General features: G+C 45.0%; 1 protein-coding gene across 1 annotated transcript in view; it reads left to right on the plus strand.

Moving 5' to 3' along the window:
* Nucleotides 1-670: 670 nt before the first annotated feature.
* NWD2 (NACHT and WD repeat domain containing 2) overlaps nt 671-12391 on the plus strand; it is a 242161-nt gene continuing 230440 nt past the window's right edge. Inside the window, exon 1 of the mRNA XM_027544238.1 lies at nt 671-5443. Coding sequence (XP_027400039.1) covers nt 5293-5443 — 151 coding nt within the window. The 5' untranslated portion in view covers nt 671-5292. The remainder of the gene's footprint in view (nt 5444-12391) is intronic.

Genomic DNA, 12391 nt, shown 5'->3' on the forward strand with positions numbered 1-12391 from the left:
CACCTCCTGGATGTATATTCAATACATTCAATTTAAATTCTCTGGGCCTCTTGTACTCATCTTTGAAACTGTTCATAGAATTAAAGGATATGGAGTTTATCTTTGACTCAGTGAAAATATAAAAATTAGTGTAAATCAGCAATGTAGCTAACATTGCTATCAAAGTAGAATGTTTTATACCCTATATTATTTGGTTTTTCTAACAACTAAAAATGCAAATGATATTCATCAATTTGGCTAAATGTATCTTATGTGTTGGTATCCATGTGGGATATTATAATTAATCTATAGTTTGGTGTCCAGAGATCTAGTTTTGACACTGGTTTTGCCAGCCACCAACTGAGTGATCTGGGACATGCCATTAAAATTGCTTGATCTGCTTTTTCATATTAGAAAAATAGGGAGGAGGTAGAAGTATAGTTTATCCATAACCTACCTCACGGGGTTAGAGTCAAAATGAGTTAACAGGTACGAAAGTGCTTTGTAAAAAGTAATTCTCTAAGTAAGTATCAGATTATGGAAGAAGAATGTCATGAGGTGGAAAAATATTTGATGATCATAATACAAAAATAAAACATTTAATTTAGAAATATAAACTAATCTATAAATTTTTATTAAGAAACTTACTTTCTTCTACTTTGTATGATGTGCATTGTGCTATCATAACAATGTAATTGTTTAGAAGGTTGCAAGAAGCAGAAGGCTCAAAAAATACATTAAACAGATTTGGAAGGGGGTGGATATAAAGTTAGAATTTCTGAGTCATGAAAACATCAGATAGCAATTTCAGAAAGGTGTAACTTTATTTAAAACCAAGCTGCTGTGAATTCTATCATGCTGCAGACACCTCTGAATCAACCATCTCTGTCGGCAAATTATTATGGTGACAAATTCTCACATAAACTGAAAATTTCCATTTTGTAAACAAGTGGGTTCCTGATGGTTTGGATGATATCCTGAGCTGGAACTTTGGAAAATGAACTCCTTGTTTGAATGACCCTGTGTAATCCATTTCTCACTTTAGCAAAGAAATTCAAATATGTATCACCCTTATCAGGGAGCCACTGTGAACAATTAATGTAACATTAAGTTTAATGTACTCTTCTACAAGTTTCAGACACACAAAAACACATAGTTGGCTTCAACAGCTAGATTTTATGAAACAGAACAGTATGTGTTTTATTGGTCATCTTTATAACACTAGGAGTTCTATTCCCACTTTTATCCACAATAGGATAGATGCTGAACACTGGCTCAGAAGCATCCAGGCCAGAATATTTGTTGTACAAGCAGGTAAATACTTGGATCTTTCTTCTGCTGAGTCAGAGTCAGTCACAGGGACTCTGATTATGTCCTTTACAATCACCACCCCCATCATCTAAGTAAGATAAACTGAACAGGTGATACAGCCATGCAGGTGGGTGAAAAGCCACCAGGCTTCATGGGGAAGGGAAGGAGATGAGGTACTTTGGCATACCATTGACTTTGGAACAAGCAACCTGTACATACATCACAAGAGGTATACAAGGGTTATCAAGTGGAGAGATAAGAGAGGTATTTGGGATCCAGGGGGATGAAATGAGACACCCATTAAAAGTCTTATACAGAGTCTTAGTGTCTAGCTTACAGATGTTTAGCATATCAATATTATTGTAGTTCTTTTTCTCCTGTTCTATAAAATTATTTTGGGGGGGGCATCATCTATATACTGACAGGAGTTGAATTCCTTGACAACAAGGAATCCTTCTAGCATTATGAGTAGAATAAACATAGCAGTTATTTTACCTTTGAGCAGCCCTTTTTTATCAAGGGCTGGCATCACTATTTTATAAAGATAGGAACCTCTTTGTGGTCCTCTGGTCTGCTAATTGGGGTGAGTGAGAGGACAGAGAAGGGAATCCCTCTTCCTGATCACAAGTTTGGCCCTGAGTCCACTTTTATTTTCCAGTTTCTATTTCCAGGTGCTCTTCCACATGCTCCAGCCAGCTTCAGGGATGATATGAGTTTACCTGTGGTCTTATGAGGAAAAAACAGGACCTAAAGACAACAAGGAATCTAGAAGTCTTTGTCATCAGATCAACAGCTGGAAGATCAACAGATCAACAGATAAAAGCTGGAAGTGTCTAGTCTTGTGAGATCTTACGGCAGACCTTCTTTCCTATTTTGGTCTATAATAACCAGTCTTCCACACCTGTGAACACAGGCCTGACCATCTATTGTTCAGGTTACTAAAGATGTCAGCCAGGACCAGACCTGGGCAAAATTAGAAAACAGAGGTGGTGTACTGCAAAGACTACTGAGATAGGGCCCCAAAGCCTGGATTCCAGCCTGGGCATCAACTAGTACATGACCTTGGACAAGTCATTTCTCCTTTTTGAGACTTGGGTTTCTTTTGTGTATGTAAAATGGGAGTAATAATAACATGTTTGTAAAGTGTTTTAAACAGATAAAGCAATCTCGACACTGTAAGTCAGGACCTTCTTTCCACATTGATGCCCACCCATTCCCTTGCCTTTCCAGTTTCTCGCCTTCCCCACTATCCACTTCCATAGCCTACAGTTAGTTCCACAGGGTGGGAAATATATCTAGTTAATTCATAACAAAGTGTTAGCACCATGCCTTCCCTTATGCCATCTGCATGCTAATGAATGAATCTCTCGTTTTAGGCTACCCGATGTTAGCAAGAGACAGGATGGAAGAAGTAAATGGGTGTGCCTGTCTGTGTGTATGTGGCAGGGAGGTCATGTATCCTCATGTAGAAACCTCCCGAATAACCCAAGACAGCAGCCTGCTCTACCTAATGCAAAGCTGGCTGTACTGTGCCGGGAGCTTTCTGAAGCTTGGCCCCATAGATACTGTTAAATTCTCTCTCCTCTGCATCCTCGGTCTGCAGTGACACTGGCAGATGCTAAACTTCGGCCTGTCTAGAACAGTTAATTAGGTTACAGAGGCTGCCAAAACTCTCAAAGTCATCCTATGAAAATGAAATACTCTGAGATCTGAAACAAAGGTCAGAAGACACAAACACTAATTTGATTTTTAAGAGAGAAACCACAAAATGGGGGAGGGGGGCAGTGAGAAAGAAAGGGAGGCAGGTAGGTCCTCGACAATCTGGCAACTCTGCACCATAAAACAACATGGAGACGTGGCATGAAGTGGTCCTGGCTCCAGCAACAAATACTGTATATTCATAAAGAATGATACTGTAATAGACATACTATATTCATAACCTCTTCCAGAGAGCCCAGTCCAAACCTCCTGGGACATCAGGAGAGCTTTCAGACAGTTCCCCTTCCTACTGGAGAATGTCCCCACCTGGGAGTAATGACGCTGGAGAGAGGAAGGAGATAAACTGCTAAATGGAAATCAGTTGAATGAATACGTGGGCATGTTCAAGGTCTCTTTATTGGTTTCATCAAATTATTACAAAGTAAGAACTGCTGTCTGCCCTCAGGTTCTCAGTACTGAAGAGGCAGCCTTAAAAACCTAGAGACACAATTCTTCAAAATGGTTACCCCGAAAGTGTGTGTTGGTGCTGCGGTGGGGGTAACAAAAGGCAGCGGTGCGTAGGACTTCACTGCCACCAGCAGGGGCCAGAAGTGCATGTCAGGAGCTGCCTACAGCAGAAGCCCCAGGCCAAAGGCTAAAACTGGTAGCTGAGGCTGTCTTCACCCCGTGCCCACCCGCCCCCTCCACAATCTCAAAGATTTGGAAAAGCTGTTCTTCCTCTCTAAAACACAGTTGTTCCTGCCTTAAAGCTCAACATCAGGGGTTTGGAGACCAAACTCCAGTTAAGGTTCCAAAACACCCTCCTCCCTTACCCCACCTCACAATCCCACTTCCTGCGTGCCCTGGGATTTGCAGTATTTTGAAGGTGCAGTGGAGTGTGGCCCAGAGATGGCAATTTTAGGTTCAGTCCCTTTGCATCCCATGTCATCCCTTGCACTGTCCACCTCACGTCCCGACCCCTGGTTTACAGCCCCGCAACCGCTCTGGCCGTGTTAGATCCGCTTCAGGTAAACCCAACTCACGCTCTGCACGGACTTGGAAAAGCTGCCCTATGCCAACTCTGATCTCTCGCACCTTGCGCCAATCTGCGGCCACCTGCACTTTGCGGGACGTTGCGCTGGGAGGCGCTCCCCGGAGTCCGCACTAGCCTGCGGTGCCCAGGCGCGCGCCATGCCGCGCGGGACTCCCGGCATCCAGCCTCCCTTCCGGCGGGTCCCGGAGCCTCGGCTCTGGAGGAATGGCCCGGGAATGCGCCGGGGCGGGGGCAGGAAGGACCCCCCTGGAGCCTTAGAGACCTCGGGAGGACTCCCCGCGGAGATCAGCTCGAGGAAGGGTTCCGTGACCACGCGGCGAGGAGCACGTGAGCAGCGCTGCTTTGCTATAAGAACCCCCGCTCTGCTGCGCGAGGGGAGCGAGCGGAGCGGCAGGACGCGGCCACCTGCGCCAATAAAAAGGGCGACGGTGATACTCCCTCCAGGACACCCCAGACGGTCCCAAGTTTTGGTGCTTAGGACCCTGGAGGTCCGGGCTCCGCGGTGCGTCTAACTTTGAGGCGAAATTCCCAGCACTTAGGCAAAAACGCGCAGACACCAGCACGCGTGCGTTTTTGAAGATGCTCAGAGCTTGTTTGACCTCTAGTAGAGTTAGAGGAGGAGTAGCAGAAACCCTGAGCTAATTTCTCGTCCTCCACTGAGCAGGCAGCTAGGAGCGCCCGGGCTCGCCTTCAGAGAAGCTCGGGAGATCCCTAGCGGCCCGAGACCCCCGGCGCCCCAGCCGCCCTTTAATTAAGTCGCAGGATGTTCCTGCGCCCCGCCGGAGGCAGCTGGCGGTAAACTCCAGACGCCTTTTGTAGATAAAGTTTGGTCCGCTCTACTTGCCGGCTCCATCCCGGCCGCGTTGTCCGCCCCCTCCTCCTGCAACGGGCGCGGGCGGGGAGATGGCCGCGGGCTCGGCGACCGGCGCGGGCGCTTCCCGGCGCAAAGGGGCGCCGCGCGCGTAGCCGCCGCCACGCTGACCTCCAGCTCCCTCCTGCTACTGCGCTAAGCCGGGGCAGCGAGCGAAGGCGAACGCCCAGAGGGGCCGGAGGAGGCGGCGAGAGGAGCCAGAAGGTCCATATGGCCTCTCTCCGCCGGCCGGTGGTGTGCGCCACGGAGCTCTCCCGCGGCCCCTCGGGTTCGGAGCGGCTCTGAGCGGCGCCGCCTGCGGGAATCTACCTAGCCGTTCCGCGGAGCCGCGGGCAGGAACCCGAGAGCAGGAGTCGGCATCTATTCCTCCCTAAGGGCAATGTGGCCGGCCGGTGCGGGCACCAAGCTGCCCTGTCCCCGGGACTCTGCGCTCCGGCGGGCGGCTTTCTCCGGGAACCTCACCGCCCTGCCTTCTCACCTCGTGCCAGCCGGCCGTAGCGTCCGGGTCTTCATCAGCGCCAACCCCGAAGGTATGTCCCTCGCTTGCTCTTGTCCGTCTGCGCGGCGGGAGCCGAGAAAGTGCCAGGGCACAAGCGGGTACACCGGGCGTCCCCCGCGCTCCCTGCCTCTGGACCACACCGAGGCTGCCCTGAGCGCGTGGGAATTTCATTAGAATCACTTTTCTCCTTCCCTTGCTCGTTTCTTCTGCTTGCTGACTTTGCCTGGGGTGTCCATTTCTCGCCCCCTGCATTATTTCTGCCGGTCGGTCTAAGAAATATCGGAGAAATTAACAGACGCTTCTGGAAGCTTCATCCTGCCACCCCACCCCCACCTCGTATTTCTTCCCTTCAGCGGTTTCTTCTCTGAGGTTATAAACGCAAATAAATTTTCTCGGCCCCGCGACAGATTCCTGAATGGGGGCACCCTCCTTAGCCACTTGTTAAGGCCGAGGCGAAGTGGGAGCATAGGATTCTCTGAGCCTCGCCTTCTGCCGGTGTGCTAGTGGTGCCTTTGGTCTTGAGGGTCAGAGGAGACCCTGGCGAACCCAAGATCTACGGAGATCTTGGGGAAATGTGCTGTGCGGTCCCGAAAACAGGCTGGCGCTCAGCCCGGCGCTGGTTTCAAGGTGGAGCGTTCAGGATGAGCTCATCTCTATGGCTGGCTCTTAGGCTGGATCGTCCCGGTCTAGAACTTGGCCTTCTCAGTCGTGTTCCTGCTAAGGTCTGGGCACCTGGTAGCTGTTAAATGAAAACTTGTTGATTTATTACATTCACGAGCCACAGCGACTGAGCCCTGCGTCGTCAGTTTCTCGCTCCTGCTCATCCTGTGCCTTTCTGTTCTCAGTCCTAAATGTTAACTTTTATTCTCAGTAAGTGAAGAAAAGGTAGGATGCATTTGACTTGGACCAGATAAAACTGTAACTTGCTCTTTTCTAGAAAACTAAATGTTTGACCCTAAGATGAGATTATAGAAGACTTAAATAGACGTTTGTTATCGGAAACTTACTTTTGCTGCACTCTATCAAGCCTTGGGTCTGACAAGTAAAGAGGAAAAAAAAAGTTATTCAGTCATTGGATAGAATCATCATTTGTGAAAGCCCAAGACTCTGGTTGCTTGTGAAAAGCATTCAGAGGACCAATAAAAAATATCTTTCAAAAAAGTTGTTTCAAAAAACACTAGAAGCAATTTCGGGTGAAGTCCGAATTATGAAAAGAGGATTGGGAAAAGAATCATATAGATAACCCACAGTGATGAGTATTAGAAAAGCTGTGCACTCATCAGAGAGGGTGTGAATGGTCGTTTATCAGTTTACAACTGTGTTTCACGGAACTCAATAATTAAGGTGGCTTTAGGGCAGCTGCAGTACATTGTTTAAAATTCCTGTCATTTGAAATATGTCTTACAGGATTTTTTACTTAAATCTGGAAAGAGAAAACTGGAGCTGTGTAACCTGTTGCAGGATCTAAGAAAATCTGCAACTTAAGTGTTTCCGTGTTGTTTTTAAAGTTTTCGAGAAAATATCATTTTCCTGAGCTTAAAAAAAAAAAAAAAAAGCCACTCATGAGACAAGTTGAAATGTGCTGATGTAAAACCAACTAAGTAACATTTTTCTTTAAACAAGTTGTTTTTAAAGTACAATGAAAGTCTGTTAATGTCATCAGTAGTTTGCCTTTCTTTAAATTTGTAAAAATAATTCTAGGATAAACAGTGATAGTGAATTTTTATCAAATAAGATTAATATCGAATTAATAGTCACCATTAATGCTATTTTTCTTAAGCCTGTACACATGATTCTGTTAATTTTGAAGTTTCTTGAAATAGAAACTTTAGTGTGTATTAATCTTAGGACAGCAAACAAGAGGGAGGGGTGGATCTTGCCTTCTGGTCACTGAGCTGGGCAACTTGCACATTTATCTTACAAGACCAGATATGTGAATCTTACCCTGAGAAATTGCAATAGCGGTAGGACTTCAAGTTTTATCCCAAAAGGAGAGTCCAGGGTATATTAAATAGAAAAGATGGAGATGGGTTTTTTTTTTTTTTTTTAAGAGCCTGAACATGAGGCTTTGCAATCTCCGTAAATGCTCTGTCCAAGACAGCACTTTACTGCAAGATCTTTATGGATATGACTCAGGAAGCAAATGGTTGTGTTTTGGTGTGATCCAATATTAGATTGTTGGCCAATACTCAAGAGCCTCTCCACTGTCAAATTAAGACAGAGAATATTATCTCATGCTTTCCTTTACCAGCGGAAATCCAATTTATGCTCTAGATAAAAGCTTGTCTGTGAGCTCATAGCAGTTTAAGAATCCAGCAAGGGTCTCCCTTTGATTGCTTTACAAGGCTTGTGTGGCATTTCCCTATCAGTACTTAAAATAATACATGTCTTTAGAACATAGATTGGCTCATTCAGGTTTTGCTCTCAAACACCATCAAAGGATGGTGGACAAGAGGGTGTTCTTCCTATTTTACAGATGAGAAAACAGAGGCACCAGGTTAAACTAGCAGAATGAAATAAGCCAAAGCCTGCAGGGTACTCTTTGGCCCAGCCTAGATTAGTGTCCAATTTCTATAAATATCTACACTCATATGAACAAGAAAATCAGCTGGCTGTAGTCAGTAATTCTGGTCTTCCTCTTGAAGCCTGACAGCCCCAAGAAGCTGAATAGCAGGAAGGGACCATGGTTGCCCTGACCCACTGTACCCCCATGAAAAGGTAGCTTTACAAGCATTCAAGGAAATTTCAAGATTTTTTTAATTCTAATGGACATATTCCTGTTCAGAAGTATATCTACATCTGACTTGTTCTCACCATGTGATAGACACTGGGTAAGAACCAGCATGAGGGAGGCTGTAACTGTCCCCAATTCTCCTACGTGGATGGGTTTTGGATCTCATCTAGTCCCACCTCCCACCAATGTAGCTGTCCCATCTGTGGCATCTTTATTAATCCTTAGAATTTTTCTAGTCATTTAGTCACTGTCTCTCTGCCAGAATGGCACTTATACCTCCTTGGAACAGTGATTCTAAAACATAAAAATTCTCCAGTGTGATTATTCTGGATTGAATTGTCCATGAAGATGTGGAGAAGAGGAGCCTTCACAGCTCTCTCCCTATGATTGAAATTTGAGAGGCCTGTTAAATAATACTCCTCTTCTCTGCTTCAAGTCTTACCCAAGGCTCCTTTTCATACAAGGACATTAATCTCATATTGGGGACCCCACTTTCATGATCTGAGCTAAACCTGATTACCTCCCAAAGGCCTCACTTCCAGATATCAAATTGGGGGTCAGGGCTTCACCATATGAACTGGGGGGAAGGGTGGGGACAAACATTCAAGTCTTTGCCCCTGATCCCTCAAATTCATGTCCTCTTTGCATGCCAAGTACATTATTCCATCCCAAAGCTGCAAACAGTAGCATTAACTCTAAAGTCCAAAGTCTCATCTAAATGATTTGTGGGTGAGACTCCAGATAGGATTCATCCTGAAACAAAATTCCCTTCCAGCTGTGAAGCTGTTAGATGAGTTATGTGCTTCCAAATACACAACGAGGAGCCAGGTGTAGGATATAGTTTCTCATTCCAGAAGGGAGAAACTAGAGCAGTAGGAAAGAAGGGACGAAGGGTTCCATGCAAGTCCAAAGGAACCTATTATACAGAGTGAAGTAAGCCAGAAAGAAAAACACCAATACAGTATACTAATGCATATATATGGAATTTAGAAAGATGGTAACAATAACCCTGTGTATGAGACAGCAAAAGAGACACTGATGTATAGATCAGTCTTATGGACTCTGTGGGAGAGGGAGAGGGTGGGGAGATTTGGGAGAATAGCATTGAAACATGTCTAATATCATGTATGAAACAAGTCGCCAGTCCAGGTTCGATGCACGATACTGGATGCTTGGGGCTGGTGCACTGGGACGACCCAGAGGGATGGTATGGGGAGGGAGGACGGTGGAGGGTTCAGGATGGGGAACACAGGTATACCTGTGGCGGATTCATTTCGATATTTGGCAAAACTAATACAATATTGTAAAGTTTAAAAATAAAATTAAAAAAAAAAAGCTTAGGGTCAGAGAAAACCATAAAAATGAGGAACTAAAATGTCAAACTAAAAAAAAAAAAAAACCCAGCAAGGCAAATACCATTAGGTCTTGCGGCTCTAGAATATTCCTTTTTGGATTGATGCTTTGCCTTCTGGACCCACTAGAGTGTTTGTCTCTCCTCTTATGTCTGCAAGGAAGGAGTCACCCACCAAAGTCCCAGGAGGCCCTGCCCCCAAGGCTTTAGGCAGAGGCCACCTCTCCTATTGAACTCCAGGTGATGCCATCCCTCAGCTTTGAAACCAAGGAAGCAGCCCTGATGCTCTCTGAATCTTTGGGGTCATTCTTCCTCTGTCTCGAAGAATAACCCATGTTCACAGGCAGAAGCCCTGTGGTCCAGTCCTGTAGGTCTGACAGCTTTCCTTTCTGTCATCCTGTCTCCACCAGTTCACACTGGCCATGCTTCTGCCAGGGGAGGGGCCCATGGTTCACACCCATCCTCATTTCTTTACCAAATGGTTGTGTGACCACACCCTTACTGTGCTTTTCAGAGCATACCTCCACATATTTTTGCAATATGGATAGGCTGAGAGCTTTCAAGATCATCAAGTTCTGATTCCCTTTTACTTAACAAAATTAGTTCTTTAGTTCATCTCTTTCTCATTTTACTATAAACAAACCAAGGTACTCCTGCAAAACTTTCTTAAAAATCTCCTTAGCTAACTATCTGTTTCATTGGTTCTACTTTCATTGGTTCTACTTTGTCTTCCACAAAACACTAGAATATTGTTCAGCCAAGTTCTTTGCTATAACAATAACTTTTCCTCCATTGCCCAAAACTTGTTCCTCATTTCTGTATCCTCCCAAGAAGGCCTTTGAAGGCCTTTGTTATCCATAGTCTGGTGATGATTATTTATGTGTTCTCTGAATAGCTGTCACTCCAACTCTCCTTTTTCTGAGCCTCACCAGAGTCCCCTTTATCAGTCCCTCATGGCATTCTTGGCTTTTTCTAGTGCACACCTCAAAACTCTTCCAGCTTCTACCCTGTTCCAGAGTTGCTTCTCCATTCTTAGATATTTGTTACAGCAGCACACCACTTGTTGGTGCCAGAGGTCTCTTAATTTCCTAGGGTTGCCGTAACAAATTACCGCAGATTGGGCTTTAAATAACACAAATCTACAGTCTTATGATTCTGAAGTCTGGAGCCTGAAATCAAGCTGTTGGCAGGGCTGTGCTCCCACGGGAAGGCTCTGGGGAAGAACCTTTCTCTGCCTCTTTCTACTTTCATGCCAATCCTTGGTGTCCCCTGGCTTGTGGCTTTCTCTCTCCAGTGTGTGCCTTGTCCTCATATGGTAGAAAGAGAACTTTTATGTCTCTTTTTCTAAGGCTAAGAATCCCGTCTTATGACCTCATCTAATTATCTCACAAAGGCTTCACCCCAAAATATCATCATATTGGGGGTTAGGACTTCAACATGTGAATTTTGGGAGACACAGCCCTTAGTCAATAATACGTAAAATGTAAAGCTGAAGAAAAACCAAAAACTTGCCTTTGTTACTAATAAAAGCTGAAGCAGGCCAGTGCTCCTTATCTGTGATCCTTTGAGCCAGATGTGATTTTACAATTCCACATTTTTTAGATTTAGGGCAAAAATGGTACATATATTGTTACTAATATCCTATAACCAGATACGAATGTGTTTATAAGAAAACATGACTAAGTGCTATACCGTAGAACTTTCTGCAATGCTGAGGGTCTTATCTGTATTATCCTATGTGCGAGCACTAGTTACATATGGCTATTGAGCTTTTGAAACTTGGCTAGTATGATTAAGAGTCTGAATTTTTAATGTCATTTCATAGTAACTGACTTAAATTTGAATAGACTCTTGTGGCTATTGGCTACTATATTGGACACAAAGCTCTAAGAAGGGTAATAAGGACTATAAGTGGCTTCATCTTCATAAGGTTGGGTTTTGCCACCAGGAGTCAGGTCACTTCAGGTTTTGCTGCCAAATGAATTAAGGAAAATTTTGTTTTCGATTCTTGGGGGATTTTGTCATTTCAAATAAGGGCTGTGGATCTTTATTGGGAAATATAGCTTTTAACTTTAGGCAAGTGGGTTTCCCAGTACTGAGCCTCTGAACTGTACAGACTAAGTAAGTCACTACAGCGATGGACAGACCAGACTCTCCCCTCCCCCATCATGGACAGAGCTGACCCCTTAAAATGTATGATATGGAGGAGCTGAGAATGACAGGTTTGCTTACAAGAGAGAAAGAAGGGGCTGGGTTATTTGTGCCCAAATTTTCCTTCCAAATGCAGCCATCAGATAAAGACACTTCTCCCCGAGGGATAAATGCCAGCCCTATTCAGGGCTACTAGTGGATCCCTCTGTGTGTCAAGAGACATCTGCAGTGGAGACAGAGCTATCTCTAGCACCTTTTTTTTGTTCATCCCCCCACTCCCACACAAACACAGATCATCTTTGAAGGTTGTACACAATGTTAATGATAAGAACCTGAGCCCATCCCCACTTAGGTTTTTTACTTGACTTGTCTTTGCATCTTTCCTGACTCTCTTCTCCATTTCTTTTTAAAAAATAATTTTATTTATTTATTTTTGGCTATGCTGGGTCTTCACTGCTGCACGGGATTTTCTCTAGCTGGGGTGAGTAGGGACTCCTCTCTAGTTGTGATGTGCGGGCCTCTCATGGCGGTGGCGTCTCTTGTTGCAGAGCATGGGCTCTAGGGTGTTTGGGCTTCAGCACTTGCAACACCTGGGCTCATTAATTGTGCATTTCAGTAGTTTGGTGCATGGGCTTAGTTCTTCCAGAGCATGTGGAATCTTCCAGGACCAGGGATCGAACTCGTGTCTCTGTATCGGTAGGTGGATTCTTCGCCACAGAGCCCTCTTCCCCATTCCTTTGGAA

The sequence above is a fragment of the Bos indicus x Bos taurus genome, chromosome 6, assembly GCF_003369695.1.
Source record: "Bos indicus x Bos taurus breed Angus x Brahman F1 hybrid chromosome 6, Bos_hybrid_MaternalHap_v2.0, whole genome shotgun sequence".
Taxonomy (NCBI): Eukaryota; Metazoa; Chordata; class Mammalia; order Artiodactyla; family Bovidae; genus Bos; species Bos indicus x Bos taurus.